Genomic DNA, 24320 nt, shown 5'->3' with positions numbered 1-24320 from the left:
AAGGTCAAGGTCGCCTCAAACACCATGCGACCAAATGAACTCAGCTTCCCCCCCCCCACCCCCCCGCCCAGGGCTGTTCTCTCTGTTCTGTATTCTCCATCCCATTGATGACCCCTCATCTACCCATGCAACAGCTGGAAATCTGGGAGTCATCCTTGAATTCTTCCTAACAGTAGCTACCATTTATTTAGTGCCTACTGTGTGCCGGAGACTGTGTTAGATGACCACCCGGGGTCCAAATCCCAGGTCCCCACTTGCTAATCACCTGACCCTGGATGTGTTCCTCAGACTTAAGCCCTCATTTCAGCATTTGTAAAGTGGAGATGATGAGTCCCACCTCAAAGCATCGAGGGGCTTAAAGGATGCATGAAAATCAGCTAGCACAGAGCTGGGCATGCAGTAGGCACTCAGTAAATGCTGGCTGTAGTGGACATTTGCAGTCGCTCTTCTCAGGATCTCTTCCTACCAGAACTTCTTAATCGTGCATTTGGGTGAGATTGACGCACACGCACAAATGTGCACACTCACACACACACCCAGCTCTTGGGGTAGCCCTGAATGGCTCCACCAGTTGGTACACCCACTGCCTGGTCAGGGCGATTACTTTAGGGATGGACAATCCAGGTTAGTGATACAGAAGAAAAAATTGCTGGAAGCTCCTGGAAAAGAAGTTCTTCAAGAATGATGGGAAAAGAGCCCCCACCACCAGAAATAAGAGGGAGGAGTATATAGCTTCTAGCATTGGCTGCGGGTAGAGCCTCACCCAAAACCCGCAGTTAGGACTTCTCAATTATGTGAGCCCATAAATTCCCTTTGTGAGAAATACTTTGAGCTGGGTTTTCTGCTACTTATAACCAAAAGCCTTCTCGCTCCTCTAAAGAAAACCTTCCTGAGTTCATGCACACTATTCTCTTGGCCCAGAACCTTCTGCCGCCATTTTGTACCTAACTCTTACTCACTCTTTCAGGCTCCACTCGTGTGTCAGGTTCTCCAGGAGGCCTTGCTGGGAAGGCCTCCACCTCTGCCTCCCCACGCCCAGGGTAGGTGCTGATCCTCTGAGCTCCCGTTATGTCTCGAACGTCTCCAGCACGGCCCTTTCCACATGGTTTTAGGATGGTCTGCTTTTGTGTTTGTCTCCCACACTTGTGAGCAAATAGTTCCTGGCACAACTCAACAGCTATTTATGGAATGGATGCGGCTAGTAAGTAGAGTCACTGAGATTTGAACCCAGGACCGTCTCCTATGCTGTCCAATAACCCCCACTTCCCAGATACCCTGCTCCCTGAACGTCCCACTCTGCCTGACTTCTATCGCATACACCCTACCTGCCCACCTGAGGACAGTAGGTATTCTATGACCCAAACTTCCTCTTCTGTAGGGCCTTGCCCACAGGATTAGCTGCCCTCCCACCCCCAGCTCAGTTACTGGCCCAGCCTGGCCAAGATTTGCCACTCCTGTCGAGTATCACACTGCATCAGTGCCCATGGTATAATGAGAACCTTTGGTGTGTCCTGCTGGGCAGCCTTTCTGAACACCCAGCATGCCTCACACCAGGCCTGTTTGGATGCTCTGCCTTCTAGAAGTTCACGTGGGACAAGGCCAGGCCCTCGTCCACATGACTGTCCATCACATAGTCAAAAATAACTGTCTCCATTCCCTGTTCTGCTCTGCCAGTCGGTCCACTGCTATCCAGTAATGGGACTTGTAGACTGTTTACCATTTGGTTCTACAAATAGTGGCCAGGGTCTGGGGTGCAGGTTGGTGGTCGCAAGAACACACAACATTCTTGAGATTTGTAGGAGGCAGAGAACTTCCTGACTCAGCCAGTCCAGCCCATTGTGACATCCTGGGGCAGGGGCTCCGAAGGGGGGCACTCAGTTCTATAAAGCTCTCGAAGGGTCCCCTTGATCACCAGCATTTAAAGCAATCTGATGAGGATGCTTAGAAGCAATTTTGTTTTTGCAAATTAAGTTCATCTCTCAGGAAGCCCCCAGGCTAATGCAGTTAGGCGTTTGACCCCACTCTATGAATTAGTCTTTTTGGTCTGACACCCTCAGTTCGCCTCCCCCACCCCACCCCCGCCCCGTATCCATGCCACTTCTTGTCACGGCTCACTTTTCAGCTCAACCCCGCACTCACTCACTCACTGCACACCGTGATGGGCCTCAGGGAAGATACAGAAATGAAGACACATTTTCTGCCCTCTAGGAGCTCAAAATCGATTGTGAGTAACTGATTGCGGGTTTCTCGACCTCAGCACTAGTGACAACGTGGCCAGATCATTCTGCGTTGGGGGGCTGTCCTGTGCATTGCAGGGTGTTAGCAGCATCCCTGACCCCTACTCATTAGATGAATCCACTCCCCCAAGCGTGACAACCAAATATGTCCCCAGATATTGTTAAATGTCCCCCCCGGGGGGATAAAATCACTCTTGTGGTTAAGGACCACTACCGTAGGCGTATACAACTATTGAGCACCTACTGTATACATGCCAGGCACTTTGCGTACATTACTTCATGTAATATAAACGGTATTTGGGGGGGATTCTTCCCCCTTACCAGCCTGCAAGATTGTGGGGGTGGGGAGGCTAGGATTTGGGGAGATTAAGGATATAAGTAAATTGCTCAAAGGCACACAGCTTCCGGTGGGAGTTGGGACCAGGGCCTCCGCCACCCCTTCTCACGGTGCTGTGCTGCCTCCTAGTGGGGAGAGCCAGGAACGGCCACAAAAATGGAAAGATGTATATAGCTAATTAGACTCACAGAAAATTACAAAGAAAAAAGAAAACCAAGACTAGGAAAAATGCACAATGGTGAAGGCAATGCTAGGGGAACGTGCGAGTGTTGAAGGCGTGCGGGGCAAAGGGGTACGTGTTCTTCTCCCCTTTTGCAGTCGAGGAGCTCTGAAGGTTCCAGAGCTCACACAGGAGGTGGCGGAGCTTGGAGGATGAACACCTCTGGAACATCTGCTGCCTACACAGCCGGGCTGGGCATGTCTTCCTCACCTGTGTGTCCCCAGCACTCTCTGCCCAGGCCCGGCGGCTCTCACCAAATCCTGCTGAACTGTCCCAACACGGTGTGCACGTAACAACTCACCCTTCCTCGGAGCTGCTGTCTCCCAGACCCCACTTGCACTAATAGATGTTGATATCCACCCCCTGGCACATCCCCAGTGGGGCCCCAAAGACCCCTGCACTCTGCCACCTTCCTTAGGGTTCATCTGTCCCCCTTCCGAGTCACCGAGCATGGAGGCCCACCGCTCTGCATCAACGCGAGGCTTTGCCAGCCAGTGTCATCAACACCCTTAGAAGTTACCAAGCACAGCCCAGGATGGTGCTGGGTTTTGCCTCAGTGATCTGGTAAGAGGGGCCTCAGGTCTGCTTGTGGCTGCCTGCCCTTCCAGCTGGGTAGATGTTTCCTCCCCTGCCCATCTGATATGAGAAGGTGGTGAGAATGGCTTTCCCGTTAGGGAGCCATGTCTAGAGAGGATTCCTCCATTCTCTAGTCTGTGCCGGGCTGTGGGATTGCAGAGACGCCTGGGGGAGGAGAGGCTCTTCTGCCGATCAGTAAGCACGAGGACATCGGGGGGTCAAGTTCTAAGACTCAAAGGACCAAGAGCATGCACAAACATTACAACTCATCCTCTAAACTGCACTCAGGGTCGTCCCAAGCTCTGTGCATCCTCTGGAATGTATCTTGTCTTAATTACTGTGTTGCCATACACCCCAGACTCTGACCTGGAAATGCAGACATGCCTTGCTCTCCCTCTTCTCCCTTTCCCTGGCCAATCCATCCTTTAAGGTAGGGTCACTGCCAGCCCATGCAGGCTTCTGTGCAAATTGAGAAAGGCATCCCTTCGCCCAAGACATTTTATTTCCACCTATTGGAAAATTGCCATAATGCACTGATTTCATTAGAAAAAGACAATTCACTGTCTTCTGCCAAAGAAATGTCATAGGAAACATACAACTCCACAAGGCCTATGATGTGAAAGGTGCCCCTTGGATGTGGTGCCCTTGTGCAGTGTGTAACATGAACCACCACACCCAGCAGCCCTGCCTGTACCTTATAGATCTGATCCAATCACCACCTGCTCCCAACTTTAAAATAGTCTATGGTTCCCCATCACCTACAGTAGCAAGTCAAAGTTCTTGATGTAGCTCCAGGGAGTCTTGCTATCTTTTTATCTTCTGTGTCCCACCTCCTTGGACTGGGGTAGAAAACTTACTGAAATTCACCTACAGGCTCAGCAGTACTATTCATGACATGGCTTGGTTTGAAGAGGTGAGCTGGGCCAATCAGAGGAAGCAGGTTGGAAGGGGGGCAAATGACACAGGTGCAGAGAGAAGCAGCCATGAGATCAGCCTCCAGTACCTGGCTCTGGTCATCCTTAGGACCAACCCAACCTGAGTTGGTTTCAGTGGAGCTCTCACCCCCCAACAACTCAAAGAAGCCCTATCAGAGCTGTGACTTGGAATAGGTCACACTGACCCAGGAGTCAGCAAATTTGAAGTATCATGAAAATGGCGTCCTTAAATACACACAGGAATTTAGTATATGATATAGATGACACCGGGGGAAGGAAAGATTATTTCATAAATATCTGACAGCCATTGAAAAGAAAGACTACAATCCCTACCTCACTCCTTACACCAGAGTGAATTCCAGATGAATACACCAAAGTTATAAATTTTTTAAGAAGTATGATTTGGCCAGTCTTTTCTCTCTCTGAGTGTCTGTACGGGTGTGTGTGTGTGTGTGTGTGTGTATGCGCACATGTGTGCATGCACCCTGGGACCAGCACGGGGGGGCTGAACTGGATAAACTCTCAAGTGTCTAACAGCTGTGACCCTCACGAGGCCTCAGGTCTTAGCAGACTCAGCAGACCACAGGAGCCCAATGGGTAATGTAATGTACATGAGGGAGCACCAGTGGATGAGACAATAGGGCATGGTGGGGATTGGGGTGAACCGGGGAGCTCAAACTCTGTCCAAAGGTGGTGGCTGCTCCTTAGCATAAGTGGGGAACCCAGTGCTGCCAGATCATTGAATATTTGAGCAAAGCTGGAAAGCTGTCTTTTATAATTTTCTGGGTCTTGGAAAGCTCTTTGTGGAGTGAAGAGAACAGTTCTTGGTCCAGTCCAGCATGGAGGCCTCCAGTTTACCCCTAGAGGAGGTGGAGGCTATAATCAGCCTGAGTGGAGCTGCCTCATCTGTAAAGTGGGTACCCTGCTACCCAGCCCTCGCAGGACTGTAGTAGGGATCAGTGGGTATAAATAAAGGACGGAAAGAGACATTGACGGACATTCACTGAGTGACTGCTCTGGGCAGGGCACTGTACTCCCAGAGGGGGCACACATGGGCAGAGGTAGAGCCCCTGTGCATCTGCCAGCCCTGAGCCCCGCTCCTGCACCTGCCAGAGGGAGGGTATTCAGTGAATGAGCTCACTGAATACCCTCCGCTCTGTTCGGCACCACCTGGCACAACGTGGGCAGCAAAGCATTCACAGGCTAATGGGGGAACCTCACTCCTGTCCAGGGATATCAGGTTTTAGTCTGGTGAATACAGGATCGATGACCTCAGATGATAGCAAACTCCATTAGGAGGGAGGCGCTCACTCTGAGAGTGATTTCCAGGTCCCTGGCCAGCTCACATCCCGGAGCTTTGCTGATCCGGTTACAGCCAACTCCTCCATTACTCCATCAGCCCAGGTAAAAGGGTCTCAATTTTATAAGGCATCCTGCTGGGCAGAGTAAAGGGCATGAGACTCATCAGACCCTGGTCGCAGGGACTCACCTTCTCTGCCTTTTGTCGGGAAGCCTGGGGCTTTCCCTCCCCCTGCCCCCTGGGTGAGCAGCATCTGTGACTTCACTCCAGTGAAGTGACTTCACTCACTGTCTCTGGGGCTTTTAACTCCTCTGCCTGGACTGGCTCCTCTCCTCCCCTCCTCAGGCTGGAACACGTACCAGCCCACCGCCACCCCACCCTGCCCACTTTTCCTCCCTCCAACTGGCCTCTCCTCTCACCCTTTCCCCTCCCAGCAAAGTCACTGTCTCCCTTTCCACTTTCGCATGTACTCTTTCACCCCTGGGCTCTCACTGAAGTGAGAGAGTCTGGGACCAGCCCCTAATTGGGCAAAGCTGGTCTCAGACTGGCTGGAGCACCGGCCTCTGTGGCCACACCCTCCTCTCCCCAAGCCTCTAGGACACCCCTGTCTTCTGCGGTGTCTTCTGCTTCCCCGGCCTTAGACATCAGTGTCCCCAGATCTCCCCTTCCGTGTCCTCTTCTCCACCCTTGCCCCGAGTGACTTCATCTATCCCAGGGGACCCTTCAATCCCCAGAGCGGAGTTCAGATCCTAGTCCTGCCGCTTATGGCTCTTCGAGGTCCTGCCTCCTTGGATGGATGTAACAGGGGCAGTGACAGTCTTATCCCCACAAGGCTGTGATGAGGGTCAAGTGTGAGCACACCTTGCGGACGATCACCTCGTCCCCGGGAAACCTTGGCATGCTCGCCGTCCAGCTTTGGGTCTCATCCCTTCGCCTCCCTATCCAGCTGGTGCCCACGCAACCCTGCTTCTGCACTGGCGAAGGCTCCTCTCCGAGCGACTGTCTGTGCACCTGTCTGCCCGCCCTCCCCGACCCTGCCCTCTTGAGGACAGGAACTGTGTGTTTTCCTCTACATTCCCCACTCTAGTCCTGGCTCACGCTAGGTGCTCACTACATGCTGAACGACAGACTGCTTGGGAGCAACAGTGTTAATCCTCATGGCTCATATTTTTGTTCATTTCATTCCAGTATCCTGCCTTCACCCTCTGGGGCCCAGACCCCTGACCACTGAGGCTTTCCAGGGCCAGAAAGCCATAGCTTGAGACTTCCCCGAGTTTCTGCCCTGGAACTGGTGTCCTGCGTTTTCAAAGTCTGTTTGTGAGCCAATATTCCCATGTCCCTATCCACACATGAGAAAGAGAGAGACAGAGAGAGAGAGAGACCTCATAATAACACAAGTCTCTGCTTACTGTGCGTTCACCAGGTGTCAGGCTCCCGATGATCCCTTGCACGCCCTCTCACATTTAATCCTCAACAGCCCAAGGAGGCAGTTCCTTTAACTCCATCTCCAGCTCACAGATGAGGAAACTAAGGCACGTGAAGCTTAAATCACTTGCCCCATGCCCACCACCATCCCACTGCCTCTTTCAATTCAACTGGATTTGACTGGCCTGACTCGGGGAAATGGTCCCACTCTTCCAGGCCCTGTCTTTCTGGGAAATATTCATTCATTCATTCATTTGTTTGTTCACTCATTCCATAATTAAATACTTACTACTGGTGTGAGTCACTGCTCTGGTGAACAAGGGCTTCCCACTCACCCTCTATCCATGACCCCAGAAGACGCCATTGCCAACGTCCAGATTATGTCAAAGCTGCGGTATCAGAGATCCCAGAGGGCCCCTTGTCTCATCAACCCGGCGGGGCCCTGATATTTGGGTCAGTGTTCCTTGCCAGGGGTCTCGGGCCTACAAAGGCACCATGGATGTACGTGGGTCCCAGATGCCTGCCTCACTGCCCTCCCCCATTGTCATGGGAGACTGAGAGCAGGAATGAGTGCTGTGAGTCTGGAAGTAAAGAGAAGACCCAGAAGAGTCTAGGGGGAGCTGATCTGAAAGGCAGGCCCGCAGGGAGCCTCTCCCCTCCTAAAAATAATATTTTATAGAGCAGGAGGGTCAGGAGGGCTATGAAAGGTCACCTGGTCTTCCAGCTGGAAATGTTACCAATTAGATTTATTTGGGTCACAAACATTTCTTTATCAAGCAAAGTAGGGCAGCCCAGAAGGGTGGAAAGAACACACGTTTTGGGGTAAGACAGATATGAGTTCTACTGGGAGTTTCTCAGTTGCCTAGCTCAGTGTCAGAGAAATGCGCAAACCTCTCTCAGTCTTGGATTTCCCATCTATAAAATGGGGATAAAGATGCCTACCAAGCAGGACCGCTGGGATTAGACATAATACAATGTTTGTAAAGCATTCAGTCCCGATGTCTGACACACAAGAAGTGTTTCATAAAGGCGGCTGTACGTGCCCAGTGCTCCCACACTGTGAGTGTGAGGGGAGAGAATTGCTGAATCTCATGCTGGTCTCCCCAAGCCAAGCTGGCCCCGGGGGATCCTAGCCTAAGAGCGCCGACTCCACACCATCATTGCTCCTAAGTCTTAAGCCTCCCTCCTTGAGGCCCCCAACTGGGCCTTCCCTTTCCCGGAAGCCCTAGGGGTTCACCGCCTCTCCAGTGCTGCCGGGCTCCCTACAACACAGAGAAGTCGCCCCTTATCTAAGCGGAGACCTGAGGCCCCTGGAAAACAGCCTTCTGCTGGCAATTTGGAACACTTGGAATATGCTCCTAACTAAGCTGGTGGAGGGAGGCAGCAGGGCAGTTGCTCAGGTGGAACTCCAAAGCCACGGTGACCCTTCTCTCTCACACCCCACACAAGCAGTGGCTTTCCCTCCAAAGACTTCCAGGATCTGACCACTCCTTCCCTCCGCTGCCGTCTCCCTGGTTTGAGCCCCTGTCCTGTCCCCCCCAGGGTTCTGCCACAGCTTTCTGACCAGTCTCCCTGCTTTAGCCCTTGGTGCATTCAGTCCTCCTCCAGCCAGACTGATCCTCTGGCAATGCAACTCGGGGACCCTTTGCACGAAGATGGAGCTGAAAGTGAAGACAGCTCCTGGTTCTCCTAAAGTGGAAGCCATAGCAAAGGCTTTGAAGGTCAAGAAGGCAGCACTGAATGGTGTCCACGGCCACAAGAAAAAGGGAAGATCCACATGTCACCCACGCCATGTAGGACAGCCACCCCCTCCGCCCCACCACACTCCCCTCACCCCATCCTGTCACCCAGCGGCGGTCCTCCTAGCTGGTCTCACCTCCTGTGTCAGCCCTGGCTAGAAGACAGGACCCCATCATTCCTTGCCCCGCAATACCTGAGGCAGTGCCTGGCCCATTAGAGACCCCTGATAAGGATTTGCTGCAGGAATCAATAAAGTGGCTGGGCAATTGCTCCCTAAGTGCCCACCTGCTCCTCTAGATACTTTTTAATTCTCAGAGTCCCCGGCTGAGGTTAGGGAACTTGGCGGAGGGCAGTCCTTAAGCGGTGGAGCTGGAACTGGGAGCCCCCGGCGCCGGACTCCAAACCTTGCTTGCCTGGCCTCCCTGGGCACCATGGAGATGCGGTGGGGAGGGGACTTAAGGATTCCGTAAGACATGGGTCCTGCCCTCGAATCCAGTGGGAGATAGAAAAGCAAATGGATAAATTAAGTAACAGTGCCCCAAATAACTGGTGCCAATAAATACATTTTGTCATCGAAAGGCTTAGAAGCCCCAATGGCAGTGTGCAGACATTTCTGCGCGGCCCTAAGGAGGCGCCCTTGTCGGACACCTGATGACTTCCGGACGGAACATTTGAGGTGGACCTTCAAGGGTAGGAGTCTGTCAGGAGCCAAAGGGCCTGGGGAGCAGGAAGAGCACGGAGGGATGAAAAAAGAAAGCGAGCTGAGAAAGCGATCTGGATTTGGGGGAGCTGTGAAAGCCAAGACGGAGGATATTATTAGTGTCAGAATCCCCCAGGTAGCCCCACGGCCCCAGCCCGAGCTCGGCAGTCGGTGCTGGGGTCTCGCCTGGCCCCCCGACAGACCACGAGGCCGGCAGAGGTGGAGGCCTACCCCACACAGCGGGCTCGCGGGACTGAGCGGCCAACCCGGGTCCTTCGACCCTCCGTCCACTCCCGCCCACCGCACCGCGGCTCTCGGGTTGAGCAGGGCCCGAAGGCCTCCGCAGGCCGGTCCTTGGTGACGTCACGCACGGAGGCGGGACGGACTCCGCCCGAGGGGGCGCGGCCCGCTGAAGCTCCAGGCCCCGCCCCGAGAGAGGTCGCGGCAGGGAAGAACGGAAGTCCTCCCGCCTCCGCCCGCCCCCACGCTCCCTTCAGTCCCTCCCCTCAACTGCGTGCGCAAGGTCGTGTCCCGGAAGTGAAGGGGCCATGTTGGTGGGTGACCCCGGGAGAGGTGCCGGGCGAGAGGCGAATCCCGAGGAGTGGTAGCGCGCGCAGTCCGCGGGTGAGTGAGGGGAGGAGCGGGGCCAGGGGCCCGGGGCTCGCCGAGCGTCCGCTCGGGGCCGCGGCCGGCGCCCCCCAGCCTGGCCACCGGGGGTCTCGCCCCAGACCGCTCTGGTTTTCCCCCGGAATGCCGCTCTGTGGCCCCGCCCCAGCCTCCGGAGGCTTCCCGGGGCCCCCGATCCGGCCTCACCTAGCCCGGGGTCTCCCCATCCCGCCTCGGCCTCGTCCCGCAGAGTCGAGGCAGGAACTGGGAACCGACCAGGGCTCAGTCGCTCAGTTGCCGAGCGACCTTGTAGTAACAGCCTTCGCGTGACAGTCGCCTCAAACCTCCTAAAGCACTTTTCCTGTTGATTTCTGGATTCATCTCTCCCCACTCCGGGGGCCCCTTGGGGCCGAGAGGAGCCCCTCTCTAGTTGAGGGAAAAAGGACAGGGACGGTGGCTTGCTCAGGCTCGCGCAGGAAGTTAGGCCAGACGCTGATGGCTAACTGACTTTGGGCCCAAAGTTCAGATCTTTTTACCAAAGACCTCCCCCATTCAGTCTCATTTTTTTATATCTGAAATAGAGGTGATCGTTGCTTCCACATAGGGACGTTGTTTCTTTCCTCCAGCTTATTTTGGGGGGCCCTTATACGTGCTGGGAAAGTTTGTAGAGCACCCCTGCTCTGCATGGTAAGGCCCGGGCAAATGGTAACTATCCCTAGAGAGGCAGGCAGAGTTGGGGTCAGGAGTGCAGCTCTCCTCCTCTCCAGCCGTGTGCCCGTGGGCAAGTTACTTCCCTCTGGGAGCTTCAATTTCCTCCACTTAAAATGGGGATAATGACACTGGGGTTGTTGATAGAGTGAGATGGGACATTCTGTGGGATGGGCTTGGAACTTGAATGGTATATAGTATACACTCAGTCAGTGTTCATTGTCATTGTTTGGACCCCTGACCACCTCATGGGTTCCTTAATTTAAATGTAGTAATGGATGACAAAGCGTTTTATGAAAGACACTCTGTACCTGTGTAAAGGTTCATTGTTACTGAAAGGAGATGGTGGCGGTTTATGTATAACTAAATCTAGTATTTATTGAGTACTTACAAACCAGGCCAGGCCCCACTAGAAATAGCTAACCCTGATGGAGTGCTTAGTATGTACCAAGTACTATTCTAAACACATTTATATACGTTAACTTATTTAATTTTCATGCCAACCATGTGGGCAGAATACAGTCTTAATCCTCATTTTATAGATGGAGAACTGAGGTAAGCACAGAGGTTAAGAAACCTGCCCAAGGGAATCATCATGCGTGGTGGTGCCAGGATTCAAGTGTGGCTGAGAGTCCTTGCCTTCAACCACTCTAGACCACCCCTTGTGGTGAAGTTCTATTACAGATGCTTTACATGGGTTATCTCACGCAGTTCTCAAAATAACCGTAAGCGGTAGGTAGGTACTCTAACATAATATCATCTCCATTTTACAACTGAGGAAGCTGGTGCTCAGAAGGGTTAAGTACTTTGCCCAAAGTCATATGGCTGGTAAATGCAGAGCCAAGATTGAAACCCTGGCCCTTCAACATAACCTGTATTTTCCCAGAAGAGGGGATTGAGAGGCTGGGGTCTACTCCTAGACCTGCCGCTAAGTCATAGTGTGACTTTGGTGGGTCTGTGAGACCCAGATTAAGAACTCTTGAATTTTAGATAGTCTCTATGGCCCCTTCCATCATTAATTCTGATTCTAGGCTTCTGTTTTTTCCCTTCTGCTTATAGCTTGACGCCCAGCCCCTGCCTGTCCCCCATGGCCCCATGGAGCCGAGAGGCGGTGCTCAGTCTCTACCGGGCCCTGCTGCGCCAGGGTCGAGAGCTTCGCTACACTGACCGAGACTTCTACCTTGCCTCCATACGCCGTGAGTTCCGGAAAAATCAGAAGCTAGAGGATCCTGAGGCCCGGGAGAGGCAGCTGGAAAAGGGCCTGGTCTTCCTCCACAGCAAATTGGGGGGAATTATTTAGGATCCCCTCCTTTCCCTTCTCATCCTAATTCCAAGGGAAAGAGAACAAAGGTGTCTTCCGTAGACACTCCTGCTCCTTCCCATTCCTACCTCACAGATGCAGTAAGAAACCTAAGGTAGGTAGACAATCCTATAGGTTTCTTTTTTTTTTTTTTGGATGTAGGGGACCAGGAGAGGGGAACCATAGTCACTAGAAATCAATGGAGGAAATACAGACGTTAACAGAAGTAGGTTTTCTTATTGAGAAAAAATAGGCCCTGAGTTTCAAGCCCCACCAGAACAGAATTATTATCACCATCTTATTTCATGGAACATTTTACATACGAAAATGTTAGAAAAGATAATGGTTAAAACTATTAGAGCTCAGTTCTAGGCTGGCTCATTCTCCAGTGGATTCAGTTACCTTGTGGGTCAGATCATATTCTCCAGACATAACTAGATTCTGTTACAGCACAGTCTATAAAGCAAGCATAGTGTGTAGACTACAAAGGACCGTGTCTGGGTTCAAATCCCAGCACTGCTGCTAATAGCTGTGGGACTTAGGGCAAATCACTAGACTTTTCCAGGCCTCCATTTCCTCATTTGTAAAGTGGAGAGAATGGTACCTTCTTTGTCCAGTTATTTTGAAAATTAAATGAGACCGTGCACACACAGCATTTGGAATGGTGCTTAGTAGGTGGTATGTTAGCTCTGTTTACTCCTGATAGCAGTGTTCTCAAGAAGTCCCGCTCTAACCTAATGAGTATATCTATTTCAGCAACTTTTCCAGAGGGCCTTCTATGGCCCTGGCATTCTGGCAGGCCTTGGGATAAAGGTGAATGATATGGTCCATCAGGGGAGTCAGTCTAATGTGGAGATCAACAGGAAGTAATCCCAGTGAAAGCAGCTCCGTACTAGAGGGCCATATAAAGACCCTTGGAGATGGGGATGAGGACAGGATTCTGCCTGAAGTTGGGTGGTGGTAGGGGAATCATGGGTGGCTGTAGAAAAGGGGATGTTTGAGGACTGCCTCAAGTGAGAAAAGCTTGCCAGGCAGATGGGCAAGAATAAGCAAATATGGTGGTGGAAACTGTGTTTGGTAGTCTGCTGTGGCTAGAATGGCAGACCTTTACAGCAAGGGCCGGAGTTGAGGCTGCGCCAGGTTGGCAAGGACACTGACTCCCCTACTGAAGAGATGGTGACATCTGAGAGGAGGGGGACAGGCACCGAGGAGGGATTGTGGCAGTGGCAGCATGGAGAAGTTGGTGAGAGATCTTAGGGGCAGCAGATCTGGCCAGACAACACGGAGCGATGGAGGGGGTAGGGTGGCTGCCCGTAAATACAGCGTGCGCCGCAGTGGGGCTTGGTGACCAGTTGGCTGAGGCTGGAGGAGGAGAAAGGAAAATGAAGACTAACTGAGGTGTAAGGCTTGCCAGCTGGGTGAGGATGCTGTTTTTGATCGAGAGGGAAAGTGGGTGGGGGGAGCAGGGAGCCTTGTGTAATGGCTTTTGGTTCGCCTCAGCCACTTAGGTTGACTGGCAGACCGGCCTTCAGCGGTGGGGGCCCAAGGGAGGGCTGATGCCCATGGGAGCCTGCCTGCACAGGGAAGGGTAGTGGATCTAGAAGGGCACTAGTGAGTTACTGAGTCTTTGCGTTCTTAATCTAGTTTGACTGAATTGGGTTATAAAGCGCCATCACCATCTCCTCAAAAAACCAAAAATAACCCCATAGGGTTAATAGCTCATTTGTGCAATGAACATGTACTAAGTGTCAAACACTGCTGGCCCTGGGGACATGGCAGTGAGTGTGCCGGAATGCCTCCAAGAAGTGTACGGTCTCCTGGTTAATAGAGAGGAGATGTGAGCAGGTGGGGTTGCAAGCCAATTGGGACTCCTTAAACTACTTCTCCCCAGCAGCAGGAGCTCCAGGTTCCAATCTTGGAGCTTACTGACCCCATAACCTTGGGCCATTACTTCCCCTCTGCCTCCGTTTCGTCATCTGTAAGTTGGAGAGAACACTACGACTGATCTCGTGGCGGTGGTGGTGGTGGTGGTGGTGGTGGTGGTGGTGGTGGTGGTGTGAGGAGATGTGTCAGATGCCCAGCATGTGGTACACACTCGGTGCACGTTTGCTGGCCTCACATGTACTCAAGCCAGACAAGTTTAAGTCCTAGGACTTTCTCAAGTAAAATAACTTGGAATTTTCATAGTTCTGTGCTGTCATCCTGGGAAGCTATTGGACCACCATGACTCATCATCCCTACTACATCAGGGTAATGAGTATTTCTATTCCCATTTTTGTATCTGGGTAGACAGGTTAAAAATTTGCCTAAAAAGTTGGTGGTGCTGAGACTCTCCATCCCCAGCCCTGCCTGCCATGTTGGTGTTCCTTCTCCTCCTACTTTGTCATCTTTTTTAAAAAATATTTTAACCGGGGCGCCTGGGTGGCTCAGTCATTAAGCGTCTGCCTTCGGCTCAGGTCATGATCCCAGGGTCCTGGGTTCGAGCCCCACATCGGGCTCCCTACTCCACGGGAAGCCTCGGAGGGGCTTCCCGCGGAGCAGGGAGGGGAAGCCTGCTTCTCCCTCTCCCACTCCCCCTGCTTGTGTTCCCTCTCTCGCTGTGTCTCTCTCTGTCAAATAAATAAATAGATATTAAAAAAAATTTTTTTTAACCATTTTTTAGTGTGCAGTTCAGTAGTGTTAGGACTGTTCATATTGTTGTGTCACAGAGCTCCAGAACTCTTTCATCTTGCAAGACTGAAACTCTGTACCCATTAAACAACAGTGCTTCTCCTTGCTTGCACTGAGGAGCCAGGCTCCCCCTCCTTGCAGGGTGGATTTCTGTCTCCTAATAGGCAAGCTAGTGCAGCAGAACCTGAGTGGACAATGTGCAGTGGTTAAGCAGTTTCAGCTGGAACAAATTAGTTTTAGAACAAGAACTTTTAGGGGCACCTGGGTGGCTCAGTCGGTTAAGCATCTGCCTTGGGCTCAGGTCAAGATCCCAGGGTCCTGGAATCGAGTTCTGCATCAGGCTCCTTGCTCAGTGGGGAGCCTGCTTCTCCCTCTCCTTGCCACTCCCCCTGCTTGTGCTCTCACTCTCTCTCTCTCTCTGACAAATAAGTAAAGTCTTAAAAAAAAAAAAAGAACAAGAACTTTTATCTCCTTGTTGAAGCTCGTGGAAGGACTCTCCTCTCCCAGGTCACCAAGTCTTGACATCATCTGGTCCTTGGATGGGGGAGCACATTGCTCTAGAGGAGGAAAGGCCTTCTCTCAAGCCTACCCAACTTAATCGTTTTGGTCTCAAGCCAGAATAGCATCAATGTGCGTTTTAGAGGTCATTCTTAACTCCATCTCAGAAGGAAAAATGTAACTCAGGATAGTCTGGATTGCTGACTGCCTTCTGGAAGTTGACCTTTTGTTCTATTGATGGAAATCATAAAAGACTTAATGATAGCCAGTATTCGTGGAGTACTTTTACAGTTTATAAGGTGTTCACATATAGTATTTTTGTAGATGTTCTTTCCTCGCTACAACCTTATGATTCAGGCCATGCAGGCATAATTATCCCCTTTTCATAGCTGAGAGGTGAAGTAACTTGTGGATGTCACCCAGCTAATAAGTCAGGGCTCAAAGACAAATACTCATCCTCAGGATTTCCGGCTCAAAAACTCAGGCTCTTTTCTATTATGCCATGTCACTGCCTTGTTCTTACCAGTCATCACATGGGCCCAGGGAGGCTTCTTCTGGTTTTTGCTTGGGGGGAGGATATCTCCTGGTCCTGCTGCATCACATGCAGGAAGTGCCTGTATCCAGGGGTTCTCTTATATCAGTAAAGGTTCTTTGGTTGTTTTTAAAAAATAAAACAGTGGTCATTGTTAGGTGTGGGGAGCTGTGTAAAGTTCTCCTTTGTCCTGATTGGATTACTCTGCCTTGGCTGAGTTTGATCTTTCTCTGTGGCCACTGGAGGGAGGGGAGTAGCGTTCTCACCTGACCTCCTCACCTGTAACATAGTTGAACTCTTCTCCCTGGCCTTGCTTGCTCTTTGCATATTATGAAGTGGGAACTTATTTCAGTTGGCCAAGTAGTCTCCCATTATGTCCCTAAACCTAAAGCTTCTGCTGACTATAAGAGCCACCAAGGTTGTGAACTCTAGTTAGGGATAAATATTTTTGGACTCGACAGTGAGTCTTCCTTAATAACTCAATTGTTGGAATAAATAGAGTCAGAAATCTCTTTCTTTCTTGGGGAGGGGAAGGATAGAGGCAAGGGGATGTGAAGCCAGCAATATCCAGTTGCAGTGGTATTAGAAAGGAGGTTACTGGGGCGCCTGGGTGGCTCAGTCGTTAAGCATCTGCCTTCGGCTCAGGTCATGGTCCCAGGGTCCTGGGATCGAGCCCCGCATCGGGCTCCCCGCTCAGCGGGAAGCCTGCCTCTCCCTCCTCCACTCCCCCTGCCTGTGCTCCTTTCTCAATGTGTCTCTCTCTGTCAAATAAATAAAATCTTTAAAAAAAAAAAAAAAAAGAAAGAAAGGAGGTTACTTACACTGGAAAATGCACCCAGGAATCCTGTCTCTCCTCCCATTCTGGGTGTGTTGGGACCCTGGCTGGCATACAGCTGGTTTTCCCTGTGTAACTCCTGGTGAACTGGACACGGGAGGCAGGGGAGAGTAGCAGTGGTGGGAGCAGTACTCAGATCTGAACCACTTTGCCATCCTTTATCTGTGTGGGGCCCAGGGTTCTAACATGCTGGGAATTGGGCTTATTTGGGGAACTTCAGTCGGGATGACTCCATTGTTGTTGGGGAGTAATGTGCACTCCCCTTGCTTGAGCGCTGGACGAGAGGCCAGCCTCTTTGGTATGGAGCCCATGAACTCCCTTTTAGGTGACCACATTTTTAGTTCATTTTCCAAGTGCATTTGGGCAGATGGAGTTTTTTTGTTTTTTCCCCCCGGTTAAGAGCCAAGATTACAGTGTCCTTGGCATTTATTCTCTGTTACGGGGCCAGCCTCACCTGAGCTTCTTGTAGCCCCCCTGAACACTTTCCCCAAGAAGCAAAGCATCTGTCAAGTGGGAGTGTCCACAGAGAGTTATTTTTCCCTTCGGACCTTTCTCATGTGTGGACCTGAGGTTATGTCTCCGTGTGCAGTGGTCTGGTCCGTGTTATCTTGTGGGGGTTGTTTTGTTTTGTCTTGTTTTTTTGCAGAAAGTAGAATAGGAAAGTTTGCTGTGGGTAATTGTAATAAACATGATGTGGTAGGAAAAGCATCATACTGGGAGCTGGGAGTCCTGAGTTCTGGAGATGGCTCTGCCATTCGTTGTCGCTGGGACCTCTGGCAAGGGAGGGAGTCACCTCCCTATGTGTGAAGCGACAGCACAGGACTGGATGAGCATCTTCTATCCTAATCTAGTAGATGAGACCTTCTCAAATCTCACCTTATAGGAAGTAGTAGCCAAAGGATCAAAACACGATCTACAGGGCGCCTGGGTGGCTCAGTTGGTTAAGCGACTGCCTTCGGCTCAGGTCATGATCCTGGAGTCCCGGGATCGAGTTCCGCATCGGGCTCCCTGCTCCGGCGGGGAGTCTGCTTCTCCCTCTGACCCTCCTCCCTCTCATGTTCTCTGTCTCTCATTCTCTCTGTCTCAAATAAATAAATAAAATCTTTAAAAAAAAAAAAAAAAACCACAATCTACATTATACTGACGGGGAGGGAGAGGGTTGAATTGCATGGGCGGGTACTTCACACTAATATAAGAAAGGATTGACAGTGAGCTGAGGCTTTCTAGTTCTATAATCTCAGTAGATTGGTGGAGAGGTTTTTTTCACAATTAGCGTGAGCCACTCTTCCCCCTCGCATGCAGATACGCCACGGAGCCTGGTGTCTCTGTCCTGACCCGAGAGCCTGCAGTGCTAGAGGCAGGAGGATTTGGGTCTCTGGCATTCACAGAACACCCTGTGCTTGCTGGGGGCTGGCCTCGCAGGGGAGAGGTGGGGGATGGCTCTCGAAGTCCCAGGTGGTGATGGCCGTGTTGTGCCTTTGTCCTCAGGTGAACGATGGCAGGCTCTGGTGAGCGCAAGGGCAAGAAGGATGACAATGGCATCGGCACGGCCATTGATTTTGTGCTCTCCAACGCCCGGCTGGTGCTGGGGGTGGGCGGGGCGGCCGTGCTGGGCATTGCCACACTGGCGGTTAAGCGGGTAAGTGCATGCGGCCGGGGCGGGGGCCGGGACAGGGCTGGGAGGGGGGCTGAGGCTGCCCCTGCACAGTGCAGCTGACCTGGAACGGGACTCTGATACTGATGGGCTGCTCGTCTGGCATTTTAAGATGAGCCTTGAGGAGAATTCACTAAGTCCACTTCTGGGACTCTGCCCTAAAGAAATCGTTGGAGATACAGATAGATTGCAAATAACCAAAACATCCTTACTTAATTACCTTATTTAAAATAGCAACACTCCACCACACATACACTTCCTACTTCCGTTTCCTACTGTATTTATCTTAACATTTATCTCTGTCTGCATACTTCACATTTGACTTGTTAATTATGTATTACCTGTATCCCTCTCCTGGCCTGGAAACTCCGTGAGGGCAGGGTTGGGTCTCTTTGGTGTCCTGCTTTATTCTGTGCGCCTAGAACGATGGCTGGCACACAGTATCCACTCAGTGTCTGTGAAGTAAGTGAATCCGTGTTTAACGTTACGGTACATTCGTAAGGTGCAGTGTTGTATAGTCAGAAAAGGTGCTGTAATGTTGAACACTGGTTCATTTTTAGTCGCATGGGGAAATGATAAAAGTGATCAGTGAAAAAATCCAGTTCCAAAAGAATACATAGAGTCAGATCCTAATTATATAAAATATATTTCCAGAAAGAACTAGACCAGTATATTAAGTGGTCTCTGTGTTGTGACATTATGGTAGATTGGTTTCTTATTTGTATCATTCAGTATTTCCTAAGATTTTCCGCGTGAAGCAAAGTATTTCATAACCTAGAATAAAACGAAGTTACTGAAAAATAGTAGTTGAACTCCTGAGGGCAGAGCTGCTGGGAAGAAGGGCAACGGGCAGGAAGCTACCTATGCCGGTCCTCTGCTGTTTCAGATGTACGATCGGGCCATCAGTGCCCCTACCAGCCCCACCCGCCTGAGCCATTCAGGGAAAAGGAGCTGGGAAGAACCGAACTGGATGGGCTCCCCCCGGTTACTGAATAAGGACATGAAGACAGGCCTGAGCCGGTCCCTGCAGACCCTTCCCACAGACTCCTCAGCCTTTGACACGGGTGAGGAAAAGGCTGTCACCCCTCTGGGACTCCTTTCTGGGCTCTCAGTACTACATCTGCCTTCAGCAAATGTTTCTTGAGCACGTGTATGCCAGGCACTGTGCAAGCACTTGTCTTGTGTGCCAGGCCCTTCTTTCTGGGGCCGAGGCAGCTATGGACTAAGCAAGCATGGGAAGAGCTCACGTGCCTCTCTCTCTTGCCTTGGCAGATACATTCTGCCCGCCCCGGCCCAAGCCATTGGCCAGGAAGGGCCAGGTAGACTTGAAGAAGTCACGACTCCGCATGTCCCTGCAGGAGAAACTTCTCACTTACTACCGGAACCGGGCAGCCATCCCTGCTGGCGAGCAGGCTCGGGCCAAGCAAGCTGCTGTGGACATATGTGCCGAGCTCCGGAGCTTTCTGCGGGCCAAGTTGCCTGACATGCCACTTCGGGACATGTACCTGAGTGGCAGCCTCTATGATGACCTGCAGGTAACAAGGCGGTTCCCACGAAGGGCAGGTTTGGGTGCTGACTGGGATGCTTCTCAAGAGTGTTGTTGGTACCAAAGATCAGCGTCCCAGGCTTGCCAGAAAGACCAAGGGCTTCCTGCTTCTGGATTCTGCCCACTGGGGTAGCACTTGTTGGGTCTTCTTAACCCTTTCTTGTTCTGACAGACAGGTTTTTTTTTTTTTTTAAGATAATTTATTCTTTTTTTTTTTTTTTAAGATTTTATTTATTTATTTGAGAGAGAGAGAATGAGAAAGAGCACATGAGAGGGGGGAGGGTCAGAGGGAGAGGCAGACTCCCTGCTGAGCAGGGAGCCCGATGCGGGACTCGATCCAGGGACTCCAGGATCATGACCTGAGCCGAAGGCAGTCGCTTAACCAACTGAGCCACCCAGGCGCCTGATAATTTATTCATTTAACAGAGAGAGAGATTGAGCACAAGTAAGCAGAGCACAGGCAGAGGGAGAGGGAGAAGCAGGCTCCCCACTGAGCAGAGAGCCCTATGCGGGGCTCAATCTCAGGACCCTGGGATCATGACCTGAGCCGAAGGCAGACGCTTAACCGACTGAGCCACTCAGGTGCCCCTGACAGACGTGGGTTTAAATTGTCACTCTATTTGAATTGGTAATGGTGACATGAATTCCTTTATTGTTGGGGGGAAAATGAGATGGTGGGACCTGTGTTTGGGAATGCTTGTCTCTTGGGCAGATTAAGTCCCTCAAAAGCTTTTTAATTCTGCCCCAACAGGTGGTGACAGCAGACCACATCCAACTCATCGTGCCCCTCGTGCTGGAGCAGAACCTGTGGTCGTGTATCCCTGGTGAGGACACCATCATGAACATCCCTGGCTTCTACCTGGTTCGTCGTGAGAATCCAGAGTATTTTCCTCGGGGTAGCAGTTACTGGGACCGCTGTGTAGTAGGGGGCTACCTCTCCCCAAAGACAGTGGCAGACACATTTGAGAAGGTGGTGGCTGGCTCCATCAATTGGCCAGCCATAGGGTCCCTCTTGGACTATGTGATCCGACCAGCACCACCCCCAGAAGCCCTGACTTTGGAAGTGCAGTATGAGTGTGACAAGCATCTTGTCATTGACTTCCTGCCATCAGTGACCCTTGGCGACACCGTCTTGGTAGCCAGACCACACCGGCTGGCACAGTATGACAACCTATGGCGGCTGAGCCTGCGTCCCGCAGAGACGGCCCGCCTGCGGGCTTTGGACCAGGCCGACTCGGGCTGCCGATCTCTGTGCCTCAAGATCCTCAAGGCCGTATGCAAGTCCACTCCGGCTCTGGGCCACCTCACTGCCAGCCAGCTCACTAACGTCATCCTCCACTTGGCCCAGGAGGAGGCTGACTGGTCTCCAGATATGCTGGCCGACCGATTCCTACAGGCCCTGAGGGGACTCATCAGCTACTTGGAGGCCGGAGTCCTGCCCAGTGCCCTAAACCCCAAGGTGAACTTATTTGCAGAGCTCACTCCTGAAGAAATAGATGAGCTGGGATATACTCTCTATTGCTCGCTGTCTGAGCCGGAGGTGCTGCTGCACACGTAGGGCGGGTGAAGGCGGTCACGCCCTGGCTGCCCCGTTGGCAACACGGGGCTGCGTAGTTGGTGCCTCACGGGGTTCCTAGGTGCCTCCTCTCTTGCTGGTCATCGCCCCGATCACTTCATGCTCATCAGAATGCCATCTCCTTGTCTCCTATTTTCTCACCCAGCCCTTTCTGTTTCTGTTACCAAACACTGTGCTCCTACTCCTCCCCTCCCCCTTGCTCCAGGCTCATTTTTCTGGAATGAATTGAGAAGGTGGAGCGCTGGCCTGAGCTGGTGTTTTGCACTGTGGCCCAGGTTTTCTGTCCCTGTCTGTCCTGCCCTTTTGCCTGTTTCTTTCCAGTGTCTTCTCTGTCTGTTCCTCTTGTTCACACCTTCTGTTTTGCTCTTTACCCTGGAGCGTATCTGCCTAGTCAAGATGTTGCCTTTTCCTTGAATGTCACTGGAGAGTTACGTTTGCACGTTTCCAAGCTGAGCTCTGCAGAGAGTGCTCAGACAGTATTTAGAGTTTCTGGGAGTAAAGCTGGTGGAAGAGCTGGCCTTTGACCCAGCTTCCTGGAGAAGAAGCCCATTTCCCCCGCCTCCTGACCAGCTCCAATTCCTAAGTGCTGAGAAGGTCTCATGGGAACACTGTTATTGACCCACACAGGAGGGAGGCTCAATATAAACTGGATGAGATTGCTTGGAGATTGTGTTCTTTGGTGGCCACCAGAGACACTGCAGTGGGGGAGCCGGCAGTGGTGAAGAGGGCCTAGGGAAGGGTGTGTGTGCCCGATGGCTGAGCCTCAGCCTTGGCTGGTCCAGATCAGCGCTGCTGTGTGAGCAGCTGGGGGAAGATGGGGAGGGAGGGGGCTGTTGTTCAGCCCCTTCCTTGCCTTATTGCCAATTAGGACGAAGCCTTCAAGGACACAGTGTTTGTGGTAGAGGTTGAAGGGAGGTTGACAGGCAGCAAACACCAGCTGAAAAATCCAGTCACCGGTTGAGGCTTGGCGACCGTGTTTCTTCCCCATGAAGCCCTGCCTTTCCAGGACGTTGCCTGAGCGCGGGAACAGGCCCACAGCCAGCTTTCATTCCCCAGCGTCTGCCATAGGAACATGAGGGGGTGTTTGCTGAACTCTCCAGGCCCTGCCAGAGGCCAGAGGGCAAGCAGACCTGCACTGACCTCTTTCCCGTCCTGTCTCACCCCGCACCTGGGGAGACTGGTGCTACCCAGGAAGAGCGCGCATGGATAGGAGAGGGATGCGGGGCTTCCTGTGCTCCCTCTGGTTTCCTGCTGCTAAAACTGCACTGCGTGTTGCAACGACAAAGGTATCCTGGCGGCGGGGAGGAGGGTCTCACACACGTCGTCAGTGCAGCTGCTTGTTTTGTGCTTTCTTCCTGTTCGTGGCAAGAAGCCAATAATAATTCTGTTTCTGATCTGCCAGTATTTTTTTCTCCCATCAAGTTTTATTTTTTCTCTTCTTACTACCTCTCCATCAGTGAGATTCTGGTGAAGCTCCCGCAGCTGTCTCATTCCTTCCCAATGACAGCAGCATGAAATGACTCTTTAAATAGCATTGAAACCTCAGCTGTGCTTTGAATTTAGGGTAGAGATTCCTGTACCCTTTTTGTCATGGATTAGGAGGTTGTGAACTAGGGTTAACCTTGGCTATATTTGGAAAATTTTCCTGCTTCTCTCATAGATCTGCAAAGGTTCCTTAAAGTGGTTCAGTTGCCATATGTATGAAGCCACTGAGAGAATGAAAAATATAAAGCCCAGAACCCCGAGAGAGATCCTCCATCCTGGCTGTTCATCAGAATCAGATTAGAGTTTAAAGAAATGCTCTGTGCCTGAGTGCTACCCTAGGTGACTGGCAGAGAGGGTACGGGGCAGGACCTGGCATCGAACGTTCCTGTGCACCTGTCTGGTATCCATTAGAGGGAAGGAAGAGGGGAGGTTGCAAAAGCATGGGTTAGGCTTCGTTGAGATAAAGGATTTGGTTTTCCTAATGTATTAGAGGACCTAGTTTTCCCAAGCTGGCATCTCTGACCAAATTCCATATTAAAACATTGGAAGGAGAGCTGGAAAAAACAAGCGGTTTTAAAGACGAAGTCCCCAATTATCAAAGGCAGATGTAATTGTGATTTGATTTTATGTCCTTTCTTAAAAGAGCATCTTTCTAAGGGCATCTCTGTCTCTTAACTATGTTTTTCACAAAACCAAAAACCGTAACTTTCCCATTTCACAAGCAAGAACCACCCGGAAGTCCTCAGAACTAGAAGCAGTGGGAGTTCTTGGCCCTCGTCCTGGTGGGTTTGCTGACTGAGGCTGGGCCAGCCTTGTAAAACATGGAAGATAGTCTAGTGCTTGGAGGTTCTTGGATGGAAGAGGGCAACGCTCTGCCCCAACCCCCACCCCCCACTCCGCCCCCCCCTCCGTCCAATTTTTTTAATCTTTGGGGAAGGATGTTTTGCCTCTCCCTGCCATTCTGCCTTTCTACTCAGTAACTCCCACCTTTGCCTGAAGTTTTTCGCACCGTCTAGGTTAGCAAACCATGAGTTAGCCTAATGCTTAAAAAATATACTCTTTACCTTGAAAGCCTAATCAATTCCAAAGCGTATTTGGGTTTTTTCCCTGTTGGCCCGTCCTAAAAAATGAGTTCAGGATAACAGTATTTTATATGCTTGGTTGTGACTTTTTTTTTTCCTCAAATAAATAATCAAAAACTAATGTCTGGAAGAACTGTTGAGGCCTACAGTCTTTCCTCCTTGGTCTCAGCCCCTGGTGGTCACCCTGTTCACACTCCAGATTAGCTGGTTTTGCTCCCTTGTACTCCGCTCCAGTTGAGAACTCTCATTTTTTTTTTTTTTTGAAGATTTTATTTATTTGAAAGAGAGCACAAGCAAGGGGAAGAGCAGAAGCAGAGGGAGGGGGACAAGGAGATTCCCTGCTGAGCGGGGAGCCAGA

The 24320-nt window shown here is 51.4% G+C and overlaps 1 protein-coding gene across 4 annotated transcripts; it reads left to right on the top strand.

The window, feature by feature from the left end:
* The first annotated feature begins 9996 nt into the window (after positions 1-9996).
* MIEF1 (mitochondrial elongation factor 1) lies at positions 9997-24083 on the top strand. Of its 4 annotated transcripts, XM_034987472.1 has the most exons (6): positions 9997-10094; positions 11844-12199; positions 18108-18258; positions 19160-19337; positions 19546-19808; positions 20571-21377. In XM_034987472.1, exons 3-6 carry the CDS (start codon positions 18115-18117, stop codon positions 21375-21377), a joined length of 1392 nt encoding a protein of 463 aa, XP_034843363.1. In that variant the 5' UTR covers positions 9997-10094; positions 11844-12199; positions 18108-18114. The 4 variants fall into 4 exon arrangements, with proteins under 4 accessions (XP_034843363.1, XP_034843364.1, XP_034843366.1 ...); XM_034987473.1 differs by lacking the exon at positions 9997-10094 and having other exon boundaries at positions 11895-11980; XM_034987475.1 differs by lacking the exons at positions 9997-10094; positions 18108-18258 and having other exon boundaries at positions 12107-12199; positions 20571-24083.
* The last annotated feature ends 237 nt before the right edge of the window (positions 24084-24320 follow it).

The sequence above is a fragment of the Mirounga leonina genome, unplaced genomic scaffold (genome assembly GCF_011800145.1).
Source record: "Mirounga leonina isolate KUSES-001 unplaced genomic scaffold, KU_Mleo_1.0 Mir_418, whole genome shotgun sequence".
NCBI classification, from domain to species: domain Eukaryota; kingdom Metazoa; phylum Chordata; class Mammalia; order Carnivora; family Phocidae; genus Mirounga; species Mirounga leonina.
The sequence above is the reverse complement of the archived record's forward strand: the minus strand, read 5'-3'. Positions and strand labels throughout refer to the sequence as shown.